This window comes from Periplaneta americana, chromosome 1 (assembly GCF_040183065.1).
Source record: "Periplaneta americana isolate PAMFEO1 chromosome 1, P.americana_PAMFEO1_priV1, whole genome shotgun sequence".
Taxonomy (NCBI): Eukaryota; Metazoa; Arthropoda; class Insecta; order Blattodea; family Blattidae; genus Periplaneta; species Periplaneta americana.
In genome coordinates, this window is record NC_091117.1 from 172900232 (window position 1) to 172924479 (window position 24248).

General features: G+C 32.4%; 1 protein-coding gene across 1 annotated transcript in view; it reads left to right on the forward strand.

Annotated features, from left to right (window-relative positions):
- LOC138694645 (DC-STAMP domain-containing protein 2-like) overlaps window positions 1-23377 on the forward strand; it is a 30433-nt gene extending 7056 nt beyond the window's left edge. Inside the window, exons 2-12 of the mRNA XM_069818624.1 lie at window positions 2214-2353; window positions 2790-2925; window positions 3972-4122; window positions 4220-4379; window positions 6796-7059; window positions 8119-8332; window positions 10675-10828; window positions 15199-15367; window positions 19251-19415; window positions 21692-21938; window positions 23080-23377. Coding sequence (XP_069674725.1) covers window positions 2214-2353; window positions 2790-2925; window positions 3972-4122; window positions 4220-4379; window positions 6796-7059; window positions 8119-8332; window positions 10675-10828; window positions 15199-15367; window positions 19251-19415; window positions 21692-21938; window positions 23080-23305 — 2026 coding nt within the window. The 3' untranslated portion in view covers window positions 23306-23377. The remainder of the gene's footprint in view (window positions 1-2213; window positions 2354-2789; window positions 2926-3971; window positions 4123-4219; window positions 4380-6795; window positions 7060-8118; window positions 8333-10674; window positions 10829-15198; window positions 15368-19250; window positions 19416-21691; window positions 21939-23079) is intronic.
- Window positions 23378-24248: the final 871 nt, after the last annotated feature.

Sequence of the window (24248 nt, forward strand, 5' to 3'; positions counted from 1 at the left end):
AAATGAGGTTTACTTTAAATTTTCCTATCCCAAGCTTGTTGAAATGGAATAATAATGGCAGCCAATTGTGGTACTCTGGGTATCCACAGACTTTGCCAGTAAAGTTGCTTGTGGATATAGGTCCTATGCTTTATGTTTGTAGCACGTAATTAAAATATTATCACTGTCTAGTATATACAGTCACGAAGCTTGAGTTGTGAGGGTGCTAGGAACAATAGACTGTGCCGGTACTATTTTGCATTGTCTGTAATGAGGAGATATTAGCGATCCTAGTGGTTAGCTACTATCTATGGATGCATATTCCCTACGTATTGAGCTTCGTGACTGTATATACTAGACTGTGATATTACTCTGTTTCTCGATTCTAATAGCTTCTTCTTCCTCCTCTTCATTAATCCATTATACTCTTTGCTCTTGAAAGAACAAGAAAACTGTAAAACTTTTTCTACGTATAACTTTCTTACATTACTAAGCAGAGGTTTCACGAATTTATCCACAAGAGTTTCTGACACAAGTTTCTGATGGTTATTATTCCTAAGACACAAAATAGATAGAACTAGTTTTTTTTATTTTTTTACGTAGTTTGGAGCAGACATACAGATAAACATAGTATATTAGGTGCTGCCAAACACCATTTCAGCGAAAGCATTGTTGAATGGTCTTACGAGAAGGCAATATAACCAGCCATCAGATGCGTTCAAGCAGGCAGTGTTTAAAATAAAAATATGAAAGAAATAATTTGTCAAAATTAACGAAAACTTATTGCCATAGCAACTTGAATGGTTGTTGTCATGAGAGAAACTCATCTGCATACTCTGTATATCATTTTTCCGTGACTAATATAATAATTTTCAGAATGTCATTTTGTATTCTAGCTTACAAAGCATATAGAATTGGAAGAAAGTTAAAGAGATATGAGCATGAAAAAGAAAATGCGATAAGGATCCATGATGGACTTACACCAGTTTATACAATAGCTGATAAGTATCATCATTTCTGGTCAAGGTATATGATATTTCTAAACATTAGATGGAAATTTATTACCACCTGAACATTAGATGGAAATTTATTATCACTTCAAAGCTACTTTCATAAATATATTTGGAAAATGGTAGCAGATGTGTCCATTTACCTGGTATTAACGTTAAGATTTATATTGCTTCAGAAAATACCTACATTAAGTTATAGCTAATAATTTTAGATGTAGCAAGTGACGAAAATTTCATACTGTAATTATATTATGTTATAATTTACTTAATGAAAGACAGGATATTTGATAGTGCAAAAGTGATCAGCTTCTTTGCTTACTTTAACATTTTACTTGTTTTTTACTACATTTATAAATACACATAATATCAAATTACTGGTATTGATTTTTATTCCACATTGAAATATTATACCTAATATAAACTTAAATCCTAATTATTTTTACTCATTTCTAACATTGGATTATAGATTAACATACGTAATTACCTAAATAAAATATTGCAAAAGTTAATGAAACCTTGTCACTGTTTTTTGTTTATGGTACTGTACCATAGTTTTAGTTTACTTGTTTACTAATCACTGACAAGCGATTTGACTTACGGTACCTCTTCTTTATGGCGAATGTTTCTAAGTCTTTCTTGTATGGGTCTATTTACGTATAAAAGCTAGAAAAAAATTAGTGATGTTGGGGATTCCACAATCTCATCACTAATATTGTTAAACTGAATACTGTAACGGATATGAAAATTGAAATATATATAACAGGTCAGTAATCGTTTATGTAAACCCTAGCAGAGTGTATGCTACACGAAAATAAACTTAGTACCGGTATATATTTACAGAGCTTGAGGCGGGGCGGGATGGCATCCCGGTTGCTTTTGAAGGCTTATATGATGAAAATATTCAGTGAAAGTAATTACAGTACCGGTACTGGTAAGGTAAATGAAGCTTGCTACTGTAGGATAGATTGTTTCTAAGCTTATTTTCGCTTAGCTTAGCATGCACTATGTTAGTAGGCACTTAAGTGAACGATTCGCGACCTGTTATTTCTACTCAGTTTTTAACTTACATGCTGTCTGTTTTTCATAAAATATATTCGATAAGTATACAAAGGCATATAGCCTAATATGGTTCCATGCAAGAAAGACTAAAATCCAACTTGCATAAAGGAAATGTATTCCATTGCATCACTAAAATTACTGACATAAAATTTCATTACTTCACAGATGCCGCCGTAACACACGCTATTTTCTGAGACGAATATGCATGTTGTCACCAGACAATCGTTTACAGCAATTTTGCACCAAACTGCGTATGGATGGATCATTCGAGAATTATATTGCAAAGAGTATTTTGGGATTTTTTGGTACGGTAACGTAAAGAAAATGCATGTAGTATGTTAATCCAGAGTTTTATTTGTAGTTGGTTTAACTGCAAGATCATTTCGCTACTGTCGACTGACTAAAGTGGTAGTACTGCGTTGTTTTTGATACAATGGATAACTGCCATATCAGGAGACATGTCAACCATGTAGGCCCTACAATCAGTAGGGATTGAGATCTTGAGAAACATTAAGCCTATGTCTATGTTTTACAATGGAAATGGGGACCAAACAGGCACTTAGCCTTAAAATAACTAAATTTCTAATTATTTTATGATCGAGAAAAATCACCAAAAATCCCGGGATTTGAACCCGAGACCTCTCGAAAGCAAGTCTAGTGTTTTACCACTGAACCATCTTGCTCGGTTAGAGTATTTTTAAATGGTTTGCAATCATATGATTTAATTGTTTATGCACACAGGTGGTATTCTTCTCACATACGTATTCTTCATGTTCTTCATCATTCAGTTGAACTTTTCTCTGACTGGAGCAACTTTATGGTGTATGTTTTTTGGGCTCATTCTTACTCTGGGTTTGGCATTCTCTCACGTAGTAAGGTAAGTAAAGTGCAACGTAACAGGACATTATAAATAATTGTACTATGTGCAAATTTGGTTTTATGTTCCAAAATTAGTGAACAATATTTGAAAAATTATATCCAATATATCACAACTATTTTTTAATCCCGGGATCTTCTAACAGTAGGAGACGTTTATACTGTATAGCTACAATAGTAAGTAGCTCATTAAAAATTCTGGATAAAAGACAATGGGTACTTAATACCAAGTTCCATAAACTGACATGATCATGTCTGAATTAGATTACATGAAATTGAAAATCTTACTGATAAAATGATGCAAATTCAAGTATCTAAGTCACAGGATATGAAAAGTTAAAGATATGAATTATTAATTTTGTCTGTTACTCTATAGTAAGACCGTACGCTTTAACCTTTGCACTTTAAAATACATTTTTAGTAGGCCTACTAAATGAAAGTTTCATCTTTTGACTGCCTACACATTCAATGTCGTGTTATTTTGCAGGTACTAATGGTTCATTTAATTTTTAATATGTATAATTAGCACAAGTAAATTGTGAGACGTGCGTAAGTGTCTCGGGTAAGGCATTTCAATATAAGTTACAAGGTCGCTGGTTCGATTCCCGATAGAATCATGGATTTTTTCCAATGATCTAATCCTTCCTGGCCACATTATGGTCCATATGGTCCTGGGGTTCATTCAGCCTCTGACAGAAAAATTTATGATACCGTAGCAGAATGTTTCATTCTGATCAAAGGTGACCAGAACGTAGGCCTAAGACTAACGTCCCTACTGCTACTCAGTACCGATTTTCTCATGAAGTGAGAGAAGTCTTGATATTACATTATGACTAACGAAATAATGTACGAGTAGTATTTTCCTACGTTGTTGATTTTAAAATTGTTACCTTACCGATGTTCTAAAATGTTATTAGGTCTATTCATTCTTATTTGTTCTTTAAAGATAAACATTTCTTAAAGAGTGAACTAATATCAAAACATAAATATTTTTACAAATTTCATTGTAATTGATCAAATATTGCTGTACTGTTGTTCTCTGTTTAGAGTGATAGTGTTTTTACTTCTACCTCAATTCTTCTCCAAACGTGGTCGACAAGCTCTGATGGCTTTTGCATTTGTGCTAGCACTGACTGGTCCAGCTAAAAATACCCTACGCAATACAGAAATAATGTTTGAATCTTTAGCCTGTGGACAGGTAATAAATTTACTAGGTACGACATTAATACATTATAATTTTAATTCTACATTTCTTTAAATGCAAGAGATTTACAAGTTTGTCTACTTTACTTCAGGAACAACTCAAAGTAGCTGTACGACAGATTATTGAAGCAATCAAGAAACCATTTATGGCCATAAAAGATGCTTTTCGTAAAGTTATGAAGATAATAAAACTTATAGTAAAGAAGATAAAAGATATATTACTGGCAATTAAGAGGATCATTGTTAGCATATGTAAGCTAAACATAATATGACGTGGTATTGATTACTGGTAGTTCTTATCCTAGTAAGGAAAAAGTTACTTTACCAATATTGCAAAACAAAATTTTATTTATTTAACATATACGGTAATTACCTTTCAATTCTATACACTTAGCACAATGGTTATAAAATAATAATTCTAAGCCTTTAAAAAATGTTGTTTTAGCCTGCAAACCACTCTTCTGTAGTATTTATTACTGATTAATTCAATGAAAGCTTTTTTAAATTTTGGAAATTAATCTGTGTAGACTAAATCTGACGAATAAATTCAAAATAAACATATCAATTTTCTGTAATGCAATCAGACTTGTGAATGGGTGCATTTTCTTGTAAGAAGAGTAGGCTACATCCATTTCTCCACAATTTTTTTTTCCGATGTTTAGTTAATAATGAAAAATAATCCGTTCCCTTCACAATTTTATCTTTTTCTTAGTACTGTATTATAACTATTCCATGTTTGTCCCCAAAAAACTGATACTAGAACCTTTCCTATATGGTAAACAGGGCCGCCAACAGGATTTATGGGCCCCTGTGCAATATTGTGCTCGGGCCCCATTGAAAAATAGTTAAAAATGACAAGTTACCAATTTATTCTGACCATAATAATTATTTGCAAAATAAATAAAAGATAACCCCATACACAGATACGAATTTAAAAATATACACTGTTGTTACATTGAAACCTTTTAGCAAAACTTCACATTAGCACAATATATTATATTCATCACGCTTCTTTTTCAGTAGGGCCTACATAGTATGTTTCGTGACGAAACTTTCGTCTTTTCGTTTTCATAAAACACTATTCTTAAACAGCTGTAATTTCTGACTTTCAGGCCAACATCAACAAACAACTCTCCTTGACTTTATTGATGCAAAATCATCAATTATATCATCAAAATTTAAAGACCTAGCAAGATCGCTCTCCAGATTAAGGAGGCCAAGGTTACTCAGTCTTTCTTGGCATATTGTTACTCTGAATACATTTTATTTCCTTCATTTTGTTTGAAGTTGGTGTGAAATTGAGCATTGGTAGTGAAAATGCAGGAAATAAACCAATCTCAAGCCCGTCTTTTCAGGTTGTCAAATATGAAGACAGTTCATGCTTAGAAATGAATACTGATGATTGTGGCTGTTTAGAAAAAAAAATCTAATAACAGTAGTACCGGTATTGAATCAGAACAAGCAAACAATAGTAAAAATGATGTGTTAATATGTGCAAGTGAAACAAATTTACACATACCAGTTCCTAATTCTGAGTCCTGGCAAGTAATATGCGACCTTTGAAAACTAAAAAGTGGCAGACAAATTGTGTCATTGAATGTTTTGTTCAAAAAATTACCCACAACCTGCCTAATAACCTTCTAAGTGACGGAACAAGAGCCTTTCCAGTATTATTTCCAAAACTCAAGAATGGAGAATGTGTTCCCAGAGACTGGCTAGTGTGGAAAGAAACAAATCAGTCACTGTACTATTTTCCCTGATTTGTTTCACTCCACACTAGCCAGTCCCTGGGAATACATTCTCCATTCTTGAGTTTTGAAAATACTGTAATACTGTTTTTGGAAAGGCTCTTGTTTTCGAACAACACATTCAATGACATAATTTGTCTGCTACTTTTTAGTTTTCCAAGGTCGGTCAATTTCATACCAACTTCGAACAAAGTTCTACTTCATTTCTTAATATCTTCCAATTTTTCTGTCTCTCCTTGCACTTTTCAGCTCCTGACTTATCCTTCTGCTTGTCCATTGTCCACTGGTAACACTAATGAGCAGAATTTACTAGAAAAACGACAACGAAAAGACGAAAGTTTCGTCACGAAACATACTATATAGGCTCTACTGAAAAGGAAACGTAATCCTCCGGCTTGGATTTGGAAAAGCCCACTAGCATATTGCGGTGAGCTGACAGGGGTTGGTAGTTAAGAGGACAAGCCAATTGAACGTATTCGGTACAAGCAATGGGAACATATTTCAGGAAAATCCCGGAGCCCTCAAGTGTCGTGTCGATGATTGTTAATGTGGGAAACCAATATTCTACTATATAAAAGTTAAATATTTACATAATGAAGTGCTAATTTGTATTAATTCTACTATTGTTGATTAATATGTCAGATTCATGTAACAAATAATGCTCTTACAAAATTTTATAATACCGGTATGTATCTGTGAATAATAAAATTATTCGTGGTAATAGAAAGTAATCAGACTCACTTAATCTGACGGGCCCTTACTTCTCACGGGCCCATATGCACTTGCCCCCTTTGCCCCCCCTTCTAGGCGGCCCTGACAGTAAATGAAATATTAATCCTACAAATATGTCAGATTGCTATCCTTCAATTAACTTTAAAATGACTGAGTAAAGAGTTCTTATTTATTTCTTTATTTTTCAGTACGGGTTATTAAATCTGTGATTCAGTGGCTTGGAAACATTGTCAATATTTGTAACAAGAAAGTTGGAACGCCATTTCAGAGATGCATGCGAGTATTTGATGGTGCAGTTACAGACTGCCAAGCCAAACTTGGACCTCTTTTTAATTGGATGTGTTCACTTACATATGTAGTTTCAATTGTTTGCTACGTTGTCAAGATTTTTGATTTAATATGCATGCTGTTGGATTTCATTAACAACAATGTAATTGGTGTAGTTAAAAAAAGTAAGTCGGATTTCATTAACAACAATGTAATTAGTGTAGTGAAGAAAAATAAGTAAATTTTATTCTTAATGTAAAATTCTTTTCACCAAACACAGGGCGTCATTTCAGTTCCTGCTTCTGGGGTGGGGTGGGGCAATGTCTTCTATTTCTTATGAAATTAATTATTTTGTGTTCCGTAAACTGGGTAAACTTGATCATTAAAAAAAATTAAACCATGATATCAGACGCACTGAACATATTTTTAAAAGTGTACCTATTATTTTTTTCTCAATTTCATAAGCAGCCTACTTTCTGTTATTTGAAATCAGAAACATGGATGATCTTATGATTTATTTATTTAGGATATTTATTTTGTTTTATGGCCAATTTACAGTACATTTCCAGTGTGTATAATAGTAATTTATAGCATAAGAGAGTCAAATTAGATTTTATCATTGAGTGGGAAGTTTAGCAACCAAGGCAAAGTTGAGGATGATAATTTCCACTAGTGCATAAAATCTCTTTTTACTCTCGTATGCTATGCATTATTTTATCCATTACTGGTATCTAAATTTAATTTCAAATTGTAGGCTTTTGCTATTTGTAGCTAATGTGTTGGTTGTCATGAAGTGAGTGATGTAAAATATTTTATTCACTGTTATCTTTAGGTTGCTAAGGATGGTGAAAGAAATACTAGTTTAGATACTAATCATAGATAAATGGTATTTTCACTTTAATTTACTATACAAAAGACAAAGTTTATAGTACCTATCTAATATCAGTATTTCTCTGATGATTAGCCTACATATGATAAAACATAGTAAGCTAATGGGTAAAAACGTAATACGGCGAACGCTAAGCTCCGCCCATGACCCCTTTCCACTTTTCCCCTACAAGCTCACCACACACTCTACGTGATAGGCTAGTGTTGAGTCGAATGCACATTTCATGTGGGTGGGGATAACTTCCCCTACTGGCGTTCGCTATATTACATTTTTGCCGGCTAATGTTCTCAGGAAGCAATATCGGTATGCTATCCAAATCCTAACTGGGTTTTCATTTATATTCTTTACTTTTCAGAAGTAAAATCGTTTGTGGATCATATTCGAAACATTTTCTACGTCTCAGTGGATTTTAAACATTCTTTTCATTTTGAAACACAACAATCAATCTCAATGAGAGAGATTGCAGCGTCATTGGTGGCTGAAATACGTCAACGTACAGAAAAGTTTCTCACTATCTTTGATTGGATGGGTTTTGCCTTTAGTCTTCTATTCCTAACAATGATTTTCAAGTAGGTATTGAAAAATGTATAACATAAATTAGCCTACATCTAAGTAGTAACACTTTAATTATTTACTAGTGTAGGTATGTTATACAGTAAGTTGTAATAATAATAATAATAATAATAATAATAATAATAATAATAATAATAATAATAATAATAATAATAATAATACTGTATTCTATGTACTTATGTACGTAATGCTCTGAATTTAACAATAGCCATTTTCTTTCTCGTTTCCCAATATTTAAAAGTGATATCGTCATATAATTTATTTCTTTAGAATTTATCAAATACCTTACGCTACCTAATACTCCACGGTCATTTCCTCTTTGGTACTGCACAGTAGACTATTTGGTAAATTAAAAGTGCAAATTTTATGTCAAGCAGTCATGACCAGTTATAAGTCTAAATTTGATAACAGCGGATTATAGAGATAATTCCAAAATTAAGTTAGATTCCTTAAAAAATTTTATCCACCTAGATATTTTCTTCTGCTAGCAGTTGAAAATTGAAGTTGCGGTTACCAGTAGTTTTCTTTTATTATTCCCTTGATAGATTTATATGATAATTTCTGTTCTTGTATGATTTTAAATCCCCTCTTAGCCAGTGCAACAGCCTTTTCGTTTCTTCTTATTCAACAATAAGCCGGAGTCCACTATAAGCCATAATTTTACCTTAAGTTCTGAAATTGTTATATCATGCATTGTATTTCCCTTCCTCCCTTCCCTCATTTTGGAATAAGCAGTAAAAGCTATTGCTTGAACAGCTGCTTTAGAATCTGATAGCATGACAATGTTCTGTAGGTAGCCAAGTGATTAAGTTTAGAAGGAATATAGTACAGAAATCTTCTATCTGTATCAATAATAATAATAATAATAATAATAATAATAATAATAATAATAATAATAATAATAATAATAAAATAGAAATAATAATAATAATAATAATAATAATAATAATAATAATAATAATAATAATAATTCCTTATTGCTTATAGCCTAGTATAATATACATATTTCTAACATTGTGTTAATTTTACTGAGTTGTATTTATGTTTATAAATATTGTATCAATTACTCTGTAGTATAAGCATATTTTTAAGAAGTGTACTGGTATTTAATTGTAAGTATTTAGTATTAGAGAAGTACCGGTAATTTTAATTGATATTAAGCTGCACTGACAATGCTTAATATTTGTATTTGCAAGAGTAGGTCTACTACTTACTTACTTACAAATGGCTTTTAAGGAACCCGCAGGTTCATTGCCGCCCTCACATAAATGTCATTGGTCCCTATCCTGTGCAAGATTAATCCACTCTCTATCATCATATCCCACTTCCCTCAAATTCATTTTAATATTATCCTCCCATCTACGTCTCGGCCTCCCCAAAGGTCTTTTTCCCTTCAGTCCCCCAAATAATACTCTATATACATTTTTGGATTCGCCCATACGTGCTACATGCCCTGCCCATCTCAAACGTCTGGATTTAATGTTCCTAATTATGTCAGGTGAAGAATACAATGCGTGCAGTTCTGCAGTGTGTAACTTTCTCCATTCTCTTGTATTGTCATCCCTCTTAGCCTCAGATATTTTCCTATGAATCTTATTCTCAAACACCCTTAATCTCTGTTCCTCTCTCAAAGTGAAAGTCCAGGTTTCGCAACCATACAGAACAACCGGTAATATAACTGTTTTATAAATTCTAACTTTCAGATTTTTTGACAGCAGACTAGATGACAAGCTTCTCAACCGAATAATAACACGCATTTCAAATGATTAATACAATATAAAAAAATACACAACTCCAGAACATAATAGTAATATGAAACAAAGTAAACTCAATGCAATAACTGTGGTAGTCAATATAGACATTTTTCTAGTAAGTATTTTTTGAGTTTCAGATTAAAAGTATTATACTGTACATTCTTTAAATATTTAGGTAATTTGTTATAAAATATTACTCCTATGATCTAAGAGCTGTTTTCTGCTGCTGCTTTGTTTATGCTCTCTCTATAATAGTTTGTGTGACCTCTTATATTATAATGAATGGTTTCCTTTCCTAAGATGTTTTAAGTAGTGATTGAAATACATGTAATGCATTTTAGTTATCCACATCTGTATGAAGATGAAAGCATCACGAAATGCCGAAATGTTGATGTAATGGGTAAGAAAAACATTCCACAAACCAACAATCGTGGACACCTCAGTTCTCTGAAAACTATTATGAATGTGAAGCGACATTCTAGTTTCTGCATTCATAAAAATACTGAATACCAGTACCGTACTGAATACAATTAGGTGATCAATTCAAAAATCTACAAGATGTTATGAACGAAACTATGTTTCAGGGTGATCCAGTATCGACTCAAGTTTATGAAAAATGATAGATTTGACAATCGATTCATTACTAAGGATTTCCGTGATATAGACCTTCAACGTGCTAAAAATGATCTAGAAACAGTTATACCACTCAACAGAAGAGAAAAGAGCCAGTACATCATAGTAAGTTATAATCATCCAAAATATTTGGATTTTAGTTTAAAAAAAGAATAAAAGATTGATGTCATTAGTAGAAACCGGATTTTAAAGGGAAAATTTTTCATAAAAAAAAGGACAAAAAAAGGGAAAGTTATAGCCAAAAAGAAGAAGGACTTGAAAAAGGACTATATTACTCCCCAAAACACACTTCAGCACATTCATGGATATACATGGCACACACAATCTTACATTTATCTCTTCATAACATAAGGAAAGTGTTGTATTTCATATGGTCAAAAAAGGACTTCAAAAAGGACTATATTACTCTCTCAAGAGGGTGCTATTTTAATTGAAAATACACTTCAGCACATTCATGGATACACATAGCACACATAAGCTTATATTTATCGCTTCACAATATAAGGAAAGTGTTGTATTTGATCACATTCAACATTTTAACATGTTTCAATATGATTCTGTCTCTTTGAATGCACCATGTCTTTATAAACAGAAAATGATCTCTCATTATCAACTGAAACCAGAGGTGAAAATTTTATTTTTATCCTGAACTTTATATCAGCACACTTATTAGTTTTTCAATGTGTGGAATCAGAAGAAGAACGATATTTTTATTTTCGCTTGCTCAGGAAGTTGTAGGCCTATCGGAAAAAATATAGGAAAATTATCTAAATGTTTGCGATATTCTGTCAAAAAAGGACCAAAATAAGAGATGTTTTTAAAAAGGGGAGAAAAAGGGAATATAGACTGCAAAAGGGAAAAAAAGTTAAGTCAAAACCACATAATTTGATCGGTGGAAGATAATTTTTTGAACATCATAATTAATTATTTCATGTTTCGTGTTGAAATAAAAAAAAAAGGGATTCCCTTTAAAATCCGGTCCCTAGTCATTAGATTTAGTCACTTCAGAACATCTACTAGAAAAATATTTTAATTTATTTTCCCTTGAATGTTATGGCTATCTTGTACCTTGGTATACTATTATAGGTAGATGAACAGTTAAATATCACGATAATGAAAACTGACCAGTAATTTGAAGGTATTCTCTGCACAGAAATCGACCACCTGTGACATGAACGAATTGTTGATGCTCTTATTCACCTGATGATCACTGTTCAACCTCTGACTATGATTTTTCTTGAGGTGCAGAAATAATGGAAATTGTTCTACACAAATTCCAAGTTGTAGAGCAGATGACTGTGATATCGAGAAATTCCTGTGGTGTGATGTCATGCAACAATACATTAGCCGGAACTCACTTGGCTATTCCTTTTTTTCTATCGCACGTCGTAACTTTTTTCAGAATGCACTGATTGTCGTGCTTTGTGGGATGAAAGCTACCAAGAAAATTTTCTGACATCCCCAGAAAACGGCGCACATGATTATTCTTGCACAAAGATTTTACTTGTATTTTCTTTATCCCATATATTTTATTTTGTGGACATATTGCAGCATTTTGAGCAGCCATTTCAACATACAGAATTTTGACGTGCACGTATTCAGTTAAAATGTCACACAACAAAATAATGAAATTTATAAATAATCGTTAATCGTGTATCCAAAGAAATTTTAGTCATAAACTTTCTACAGTAAATCGATCAGAGATGGGTGATCATTACTCCCTCTTTCATGAACGTTCTTTCTTTCTTTATTAAACATTCTAATCCATTTTCTCACCATACTTTAATTCATCACATTCTATCCATAAACCTAACAAAATTTGAGTGTGAATTTCATTTATGTAGATAATACTTATTAAGAGGTTAGGTAAGCTTACAGCAGTAAAATTTTTTGGAAATATTCAACATTTTTTCCCTCCATTACTGTATCTTGTACAATAATTAAAATTGGTATGTGTAAAACACTGTTCTTCTGCTACATTAAAAAAATATATTTTTACGATTTAAAAAAATTATTTATATTTTTTTTTTCAAAATTCAAAATGGTGACAGTTTACTGTGCAGTGATGAAGCGTTTCCCTCATAACTCATAAACTTGTTAACTTTTTCATATTTTCTCTCTTTTATTTTATTGCTGAAACTCATGTTTACAATACCATGCTCTTTCAACTACATTCCTTAATAAATAATATATTTTTTTTTATTTTGTGTTAGAAGAAAATACTGATATTTGACCATTTTTTAAAAGAATTTATTTTTTATCACACAATTTATCAATGGTAGAAAAGTGATCTTGCATCATAATGGAAGATATTACATGCATAAATATACACAAAAATTTTAATAACAGAATGTTGGATCGTTTTTGAGTTATGTGGGAAACGCTTTATCATTGCACAATGAACTGAATTAAAAAAAAATGTAAATAATTTTTTTTAATCGTAAAAATATTTTTTTCATATAGCAGATACAGTAATGGAGGAAAAAAAGGTTGAATATTTCCAAAATTTTACTGCTGTAAGCTGTATCTAACTCCTTAAATTCGAAAACATCATTACGGACCATATTTCACAAAAGGTGTAGACTCATTAATTTAAACATGACGTATCAACTCGTAGTAACCTCCAGTGCGATCAAAAACAAACAGAATTGAAGACCTCCCTCGCAAAAGGGTGTAACATCAAATAAATGAAAAATGTGACTTCAGTGGACAAAGTAATTTTGAAACAGTCATTTATAACAATAAATGAATGCATCTAATAGCTGAATAAACTTGTATCTTTGATTAATCAAATATTATTCTGCTAGTAAAAATAGGCCCAACGAAATATGCCCATGAAATTATTTTCTTTTATCCTGAAATGTGTATTATAGATTTGTTGGTTACACCGTTATTCAAAAGAGGTCTTCAATTATTATTGGGTCATTTTGTCCTTGAGTGGAGAAAGAAACTATGTATAAACAGTCCTGGTTTCGCCAGCTGCATAAATATTATTTTCTGAATGAGTCTCATATAATGAAGAAAATTTTATATCTTTACGGGATAACATTAGCCTATTTGAAAAATCGCAGAGGGGATATAAAATAATGAAGCAAAATAAAGAATAGTTATTTTCTTATGTTTATTTCTGCAGATATTTTTCTTTAAAATGTATGGTTTTTGCTAATTTAGAAAACGTTTAAAAACAATGGTAGGTACAGCCTACAAGAAAATTTTAAGAAGCGACAGTTATGCAAACTATATGAAAGCAAACACTGCCAAAGTGCCTAAATGGTAGTGCTATTTACAGCATTGTTTTATGATTTAGAGACAGAAATAATGCAGAAATTGCTTGTGTGGAGGAAAAAAAAAGTCTTAATGACCATCTCTGCTTGATTGTTATTACAGATGGTCTGAAGTAGAAGTAAAATCAGTAATTGTTCCAGAAGAAATCTCAAAATATTTTTTTATACTTGACCTTGCATCTTTTGTCCAACATAGAATTTCAGTATTTTAGTTAATTCAATTATATCTTAACATTTTTAAAACATTCCAGATATAAATGCGAAAATGAATATTTTCTAGATAAAAAAGACTTCCTACAGCTTAAATGTTCACATTTGATAGTGTTAAATGTTTGTCTGTTTTTTGCTCGTGGTTTTGGCCGAATTGTTTGAGATTTCATCCAGAAATAACAGACTTTTTTCATCAATGAATCACGAAATATTTCCAGACTAAGATATTTAATTTTTCAGATCGAATAAAATATATTTTATTGCTCATGTACCAGCTTATGTGAAAGTAACAAGTTTCATTCCTTTTGAAATGTCACTGTTACACTAATCTGTCTGAAAATAATTTCGCTAAAGTGTGATTATATGAACTTTGAAGCGAGAAAAGGGTCTGAATTTTTTTTTTTTTTATTTACGAATTACATTACTAGTATACTAAAGTTGATATGCACATGCTGATGACGGTTGCAAACAGTTGGAAATTGCTGCAGAAATAAACCTTTTAATAACTCTGCCAACTTTCAGTAACTTTTGCTTTGTTAGCATTATTATGAACATGAAAGATTTTTTATTCGAAATAACAGATATTAATTAACCAATCTCCAAATACCTGTACTAGTATCTTACATTTACAAATCACGATGAATTTAACTATTTCAGTAGTTGAATGCATGTATACAAGATCTACAGGCCAGTTTTTCATAGAGATAATTTAATTAAATTTGAAATACGTTACTTTATCTGAATGTTTAGCAGACACTTCTCTTTACAGAAAGTATCCCATTCCTAAACATCAGCACATTTTATAATGAAAAATGTTATTAACCTACGTAGGTACCGGTAGTGAATTCATATTATGTATACCAATTTTGAATTAAATATAAAATTTAGTTGCTACACCTCGTTTGCTAATTTAATAAGGAATGACCCATATTACAATTCAGGCAAAGTCACTTCATTTTACAATGTATTTTCAACATTTAGGCGAAGTCTTTTCGTCTTGCAAAAGCGGAGAAGGTTCAATTGGCCAAGTCTGCAGTGTTTCTGGGAATTACAACATTCAAACTCTGCATTCATATGCTGACTGATTACTGCCTTTATTGGCTTCTATCGCTTATTCGACAACATGGCAGTGTACAGACAACAGTAGAAGGTAAGTTCATACCGTATATTTATATGAAGGCTTCATTCTCTTCTCTACACTGCATAATCAGAATATTAATATTGAGAATTTTAATTGCTTGATGAATAAGCAAGTTGACACATTAAAATACTTTCTCTTTAGAATTACAAAATAACTAACTCACGAATGTGTAGTTAAGGTACCGTATCTTTGTTGTGGCTTCGAGGGTTCAGAATGACAAAGTTCTATCTAGTGTTTAGTAAATTTTACAGGAGAGCATTTTAAAAGTTTGGTTGTTAATAAAATAAATGCAGATAAGAACTTTTTCAAACTAACTTTATCACGAACAATAATTGGGAAATCAACATATAATTTATATGGTAGATAGCTGTGAAGTAGTAGAATTCAATGCAACAAAAATATCATTTTTGTTAAAAATGTCAGATGGAACCTTGTCATTCTGAGCCCGCAGCTTCTTAACTTACTGGTACCATTGTTTTCTGTGTACGTTTTTGTATTAAAATGTAAATTACCGTAATTAGAGAAGTGAGTTAAGGATTTGCTGTGAGATTACTACTGGTAGGAAAAACAAAGAAAAAGCCTCAACCGGGTAATCAGTCCAAATGGGATTCCAGCCCATGCCTGAACACAATCTCACATCACAAGTTCTCTTATCACAAATTGTTAACCCAAGACTATGCTGATGGCCTGCATTTCGCTATGGGTGATACGATTGTGTTATAGATACATAGCTTTATATAAACAGTGGGGTACTAAAATACAGTATGTATTTTAAAATTAAAAGCTAACAAAATTAAGGAAACTTAGTGTACTGGTATGTATATACTCGTATTATTCAAACGTGTAACAAATAATTCAAATGTTCTTTACATTTTGACGCGTACTTTTGCAGTTCTATAGAGTTTGTGCTTGAGTAAATAAAAGAAAATAAATCACTTTAAGCTTATAACTTCCTGACAGTGTAAAGTAAACAAGGTATTCATTCTGTTTCATTTCCATTAAGGACATATTTTTACTCTGAAATGTACAGTGTACCCAATTTAATACTGCTAAGCAGCATATTTAACTAGGCCTACTTGCAGTTGCACAACTGGCTTTCATCACATCATGTGGCCTGCAATGTAGTAGCAGTTATATTGTATTGTATTGTACCGGTACTGTATTGTATTGTATTTATTAACATTCCATGGTATTCGTACATTGCTTCACAGCTAGAATACTTAATACTATTATAAAGTCTTAATTTATAGTCACAGTCTAGTTGAAATATATACAGAAGAGGTTCACAATATAGTCCACTAGTACAACACAAAATCTTAGTATCAATTTCATGACGCATTGTTGAATGTCATGAATTCATCTACAAAGTAGAAGGCGTGAGAAATTAGGTACTTCTTTAATTTGGCCCTAAATAATCTTATGTTTTGAGTTTCATTTTTATATCGATAGGGAGGCTATTAAAAATTTTTACTGCCATATAACGCACTCCTTTTTGATAGCACAATAGACTTGCCAATGCAGTATGAAAGTTATTTTTTGACGCGTATTTATGCTATGAACTGTAGAATTAGTTACAAAGTTTTCACGATTACATACGAGGAAGATTATTAATGAAAAACATATTGACAAGCCATGGACATTATTTGCAGTTTTTTAAATAGTTCTACATGATCAATCATTATTATCACTAGTTGTCATTACATTAAAAATAAAAATAAAATACGTATCTTTTGGCCTATTTAGAAGCAATCAACAGCGTTAAAGATAATGATAAATAATTACCCCAACATATACCGGTACACATTTTTTCACCTAGAATATTTACCAAGTATGAGCACCCATTTCAGGATCTGTGAGGAAACGAAAAATAACAGAATTTCAAATGCTTACTGTACCAAGACTATGAGCCAAAGTCGAATCCTAATGTTGTTAGTAGTTAAGCCATGGATCAAAGTGTGGCCACACCCAATGACGCACCTCTTATTGCTATGGGTCTGAGTACAAAATTAGTCGTGCCACTTGGCCTCTCACAGTAATAACTCAGCATCTAGAGCAGCTGTGTTGTTGTTGTTGTTGTTAACTATGCTGAGTTCTTGGCAATAAAGCCATTAATTCTCTTGCTGTCCAATATTTCTCACACAGTGGGTTTAGAGGAAAGGACTGGATATTGCTGAAGATGATTCTGATCCATTTCTTCCTGAAGACTGCACAGTGGACAATGTGGTGAAGAAATAATTCCAATTTTGTTAAAGATTTTGGACAAATAGTCATGCCCTATGAGTAATTAAAAGGATGCAATTGCACTTTTTCTTGGATACTGGTACAGTATTTAATTACTTACTTACTTACAAATGGCTTTTAAGGAACCCGGAGGTTCATTGCCACCCTTACATAAGCCTGCCATCGGTCCCTATCCTGTGCAAGATTAATCTAGTCTCTATATCATCATATTCCACCTCCCTCAAATCCATTTTAATATTATCCTTCCATCTACGGTACTTAGGAATTATATTTTGTTGTACATTGAGATACTCCCATTTCTTTACTATTTGAAATTTCATGGAAATGGTATGATGTCATATCTTGAAATTTTGAGTTGATCAATCTTTTAACTGTTGAAAATGATAAAGATGACATGGAGTTTAGTAGGATACATACGAACTTCTGTACAATGAAAACCTCAATATAACGATAAACCCTGTTGCAACAATAAATTTCCTATATTTTCAATATGTTTTATCCAATGCTTTTCTTCTGGAGCAAAAGATGGTAGAACTCTGTATAAATTACATTATTGTGGTTGGGGAGATGATTACTATCCAGTGCAAGGGAATTCTGTCGCTTTTAATCTCCTTTTCGTCTAACTTTAACAACTTCAGTGCCTAAGCGGAGTTCAAAGAAAAATGTTAAACACCTAATTATTAACACATTTAACGATTCCATGATGAAAAGTACAGCAAAAAGGGCCAGAAAAAAAGCACTGGTTTTATCCATCATTACAGCGATGGTCAATTTTGGAGAAATATTGTTGGAATGCCAGAGCATTATAATATATATTTCTTAAATTTACTTGGTTTTCATGTTCAATACTATTCACTTTTTATTTGGTATCGCCCTCTTGAAGATGTTTTCCGTTATTTCGTCTACTTTCGTTCATATTTTCGTTAATCGATCTTGGCATAGCATTCCGAGCAAGGAGTGTGTTACACTAGAACTCTACCTGTTTCAAGGGCATGAATTTGCCTTTATGATTTCTGCGACTGTCTTCCTGACTGCCTGGCACCTTTCACATTCGACTGTAATGGTAGGTGTAACACGAAAACACATCAGTTTGAAGACATAATTAGCTGCATTTAGTGATTTAAATATAGGACTGAAACAAATTTAAGTGGCTAAAACTATGGGTTTGTGCAGTCAACACTTGCAATATTCATAAAGAAATGCAAGAAAATAGAGTGTAGCAAGTGATGAAATTAAAAAGACCTTTGGGGAGGCCGAGAAATAGATGGGAGGATAATATTAAAATGGATTTGAGGGAGATGGGATATGATGATAGGGGCTGGATTAATTTTATTCAGAATAGGGACTGATGGCGGACTTATGTGAGGACAGCAATAAACCTCAGGGTTCTCTATAAGCCATGGCGGACTTATGTGAGGACAGCAATAAACCTCAGGGTTCTCTATAAGCCATGGCGGACTTATGTGAGGACAGCAATAAACCTCAGGGTTCTCTATAAGGCATGGCGGACTTATGTGAGGACAGCAATAAACCTCAGGGTTCTCTATAAGCCATTGTAAGTGTTATTGAAGTTCATGGTTTCGTGTGTATGTGTGTATATTATATTTATATATGAATTTGTTTGGCATTCATGGTTAGGTCTATGTTTCAGCTCCAAACACAGTAGGAGTCCATATAGAAGGCGAAGGGTTAATGGCAGATCTTCTTCGAAGTGTAGCAAAGGCATTTAAACCACTTGGTATCAAGATGGAAGTTGATACAGTGCCATGTCTTCCTGACCCAATTCCACCAGATTATGGAAGATACATACAGATAGGTATGTCTCTGTCACTGTATGAAATGAAAAAATCTTCCATAGCATGTGTATGAAAAGAGATTATTAATTAGGAATTAAATATATATATATACAGGATGTTAGGAGTTTGAGTGAATTAATTTTAACAGTAGGTTCTTTGTATGAAATAAAACCAATACTTTTAATAAAATATTTTATCAATGACCATAACGAAAAACATGCCTTTACTAAATACTTTTGCGTTTGTAAAGTAGGCTTTTATTCAACATTACTTTATTTCACTAGTGAGATAAAGACTTTACCTCACAGTTTGAACTTTATCTCACAGTTCATTAGTATTTTCCTAGTACCCGGGTACACGCATATACTTTTCCATTGAACTATTACTCAAGAAGTTAATATATTAGTCACTAGATGTCACTTCTTTATTACCATTTCTTAAATATACATACACTCAATCTCCTTCTCTTTTCTCTATCTGCTACGTCGTAATTTGTACATTACATCCATATCTAATATGCATCCTTTTTAAAATTTTGTAATAATTTACCTTTTGGGATGCGAGGAGACTTGAACCTGCGAAGTTGGGTTTATAGGATTTTAAAACACGCGTTAGCCAACTGAGCTAAACAGACATAATGATTAATTAAGTTTTAATATTCCTCTTAAGTTTACAGAAGTAAAATGTGAAATTATTTTAATCACAATAGTCCCGTGAACACTTCTAAATATAAATTAATTGATGAACTAGTGGACTTACTCGTGTTAAATAATCCCTGAAACTTCAAAAAGACGAAAATACACGTTTAAAGTGAAAAAATATATATTAAAATTATATAATTAATTATAATTTGATATTTTTCCAACGCCTTAGATACCATTCTTTACTAATCATGGCCTCCTACATCATGACCTACCTAGTACACGTATTGATTCTAAAATCCATGCCATGGTATGTGATTACATGAGGACTTATTTTCAACATATTTTCTTTTATAAAACATAATTTTTCGTTATGGTCATGGATAAAATTACGTATGGTACTTGTGAGCGTGATCTTCATTGCACTCGTGTAATTTAAGCACTTGGCTGACACCTCGTGCTTAAATCTTTCCACTCGTGCAATAAAGATGCACTTACCTCACAAGTACCATAAATAACTATTTCTGCAATGCGTAGTTCAACCAATAAAAAATCAATTTTGTGAAAAATTTTGTTGCCAATGTTTTCATATCTCATTAAAAATTTAAGGTTTACTATGAATGTTGCGATAAATAATAATAATAATAATAATAATAATAATAATAATAATAATAATAATAATAATAATAATAATAATAATAATAATAATAATTTGTCAGAAACCAGTGCACAAGTCCTGGATATGACATCGTCAGGTTTGATAATATACACACGCACACATACACTCACACATGCACAAACAAACTTAGCACAAATAAATATAGACAAATAAATAATTATAAGCAAAGAAGCATACATAGGCAAATAAACAAACACTGAGAAATAACAAAACAAACACTGAGAGATAAACAGAGTATGCTGTAGGTTAACACATTTATATAAGGACGAAAGGAATAATTAAAATACAAAGAGAAACATTAAAATATAAAGAAAGAGTTACATTTCTAAAATACAATATTTACATCACACTCCATGAATTCATTCACTTAATAGAAAGGTCTGTTCAGCAACCATATATGTATGCAGGACTTAAACCTATTTATCGGTATCTTTTTCGTCTCCAATGGTAACATGTTAAATATATTTATGCCATTAAAAAAGCAAGTATTTGAGCTCACGCTCAATCTGCACCTTGTGTACTCTAATTTATCTTTATTTCTAGTGTTAAAGGAATGTATATCTGATCTAGTCTGATAAAGATCTATTAAAAAGATGAACAATTTGTGTCTTTGTCTTTTTTACATAAAGTGAACTGTTTATTCACAAATTAATGCCACCTACAATACAGGTTGTTTTTGAGCACTAATGAAGGATTTTATTTTTAAAATTTGTAGGAATGTTGATTAAGTTAATGCTATTGCTAAATGTCGACAGATGATTATTTCCAGTTGTCAGTTACAAGTTCGATAAAGAGTAGCATTCAGAGACGACGTCATTTAATTCATCTGTATAATGACAAGCTCGACAAAAGCCACTGCCACCGCCACTGCTGCTATCACCACTACAATTTTGTTAATATTTTTAATTAACTACAATTTAAACAAATTTACTCAAATACTTTCTCTGTACTAAAATGTCGTACTTCAAATTGGCAGTGGCTGTAATGTTACTATGCTGGTTGCTGGCATTATTGGAGCCATATGGCTTAAGAATGCGACATGTGGTGATGTGCTACTACTATCCAGATAGAGCTAGACAGAGAGCAGTGTGGCTTTACAATCACATCCTAAGGTCGCGTGGCGGTTTCCTCAAGTTTGCCAGAAGACAGCTCAGGAGAAAGTTCGGGAAGGACAAGGAAGGTGCCATTGAGAAAGTGAGCCTCTTGGACCGACTTCGTGAACGGTCAGTATTATTTTGACTGTATGAAATATTGTAAAATTGCCTACAATAGAATCATTCTTTATTACTGAATGCCATTTTACAATTATTATAAATACATTTTTCAGTAGTAATTAGATCTGAATATTATGAGCAAATCCTACATCAGGAAGCAAATACCGGTAGGTTATGGTAAATAAAACATACAGAGTAAATTGATTAATTATTTATTTTCTTCTTTACTACAAAGCGGATACTTCACTATCTGTCATAAAGTTCCCAAGGGCAGGTTATGGAGAGTATGAGTTATCAGTGGTTCGACAGTCCTCTGACTATTAATTCAAAATATTATTAATTATAAGAAATTAAAACGTAATTTACTCATATAACTAAAAGCAAGGAAACACTGAAACTGTCTGCTTTCTTGTTCCACATATCTTCGTGTATTGACAAACCAAGTCTCGTCTGAAAACAGAAGAAGATTAGGGTCAATTTCGCTGTCATGCACTCCATTTAAAACCTACTCACAAAAACAAGACCTCATTACAGGATCACCACGTCGTAGTTTTGCGCCATTGTAAATGTTTAAGGCTTTAACTTAAAAAGCTTTGTAGCATTTCGGACAGAACTGTAAGATATACTCATTTCCTGTGAAAGACGACATAGCAATTATTAAAAGAATTTTGCAAGCAATGTTCAATGTCATTCGAACTGTCCTCGATGAGGGTAGTACTCCTTCTTCTGTGTTTCTTATCTGTAACATTTCTGCGGCTGGAATTTCCCTACTTCACACCATACATTAAAATCATTGTAATTTCGGTCATTTATTTCTTCTGCCTTTGACCATCTGTATTTTTTTGTAGGTGTCTAGCAATGTCCGAAACATACTGGTACTAGATTTCCTTCTCTGTTAGCATCTTTTGTCATTTCAGCAACATCTTGATGATTCTTTTTCTCAGCAGGATTCTGCAACTGCACACACTGCTTACGAATCATTAGACCTTATTTAAGAGATTTTTGTGAATATAATTATCAGCACTAGGTTGTGACCCTCGTGTCGCATTTCTCATGGTTTGAGAATTTAATTTTTCACAGATCTTTCAAATGTACAGTAACATTTTGCAAAATGTGACTAGATTTTTATTTTATTTATTGGCATTTGAAGGTTTCCCTTTCTTAACATCATTCTTGGAAAGAGCAGTCAGAAATCTTGTCTTCTATGTGGCCGAGTTGTGAAGAAAGGAAGTAAACAACAATTAATAATCTGTCCTACACCAAACTGCATTGGTCAGTATTGTGTGGCGTGCTTTGCTGACCTCAAGAACATATGTCCTATTTGCAAGAAGCCTATAGAGTATGGAGATCTGTCTGACATAAGCATTGAAAGGTAAAAGATAAAATATAATCACATCATTGAAATTTAATGATATATATGTAAACGCTAAATATCTCACGCCTTTATGGCGCAGATATTATGATATTTTCCAAGAAACAACTTATTCACCAGAGTGCACGCACTTGTGTGTATATGTCCTCTTTACCTATGTGTATTGGTATGCAAATCGATTTTTAAAAATTTGATATAAAATCACAATAATACTCAAAACATATTAATGTCATAAGTCCGTGAGTTCGCGAATTTAATTAGTACCGGTATAATTTTATGGAAGTTCTCGAAAATGTATGGGAGTTACTCCTGGGATTCCGATGGACCCTAATCGAGTTGTCAAAATTCAAAAAGAAATTCAAAATCCATCTATTAAACAATCAAATACCTCACTATCATTACATGTAAAATAATGATTTTTCTACATAAAGATTAACTAGGGCTGTACTGTCCATTCACTGTTTTAGTTAGGAAGTGGGGAGCGCTCTTCCCAGCAGTTAAAGTTTGTAAACAAAACGCACAGACCAAGGATGCTTATCCTGATACAGCTACTTTATCCAAACCGTAGTTATTACTTTCGATTTGTTACGAGAAACTTTCATACTGAAATATTTCAAAACGTTGTGCATATGAAAACTCCATGTTAAAGTTTGTGTTTTGACTATATCGAAGAATTGTAATTTTAATTTTCATTGCTTAGATGGAGATAGACCTATATGAGATATTTATTCATGTCTCTCTAATGTTTTCTTTGTTAAGAGATTCATCAGACGACGATGATGATGATGATGACAAAGGATTACAGCCCTATGACAAAAATCGAAGAAGGTCTAGCACTCTAAAGAAGAAACATCCAGATAACACTGAGACTGGAATAGTATCTGGAGATGAATCTAATAGAAGCCGGGCTTCATCTGTACTTTCATACAGCTATCAATATGACATTG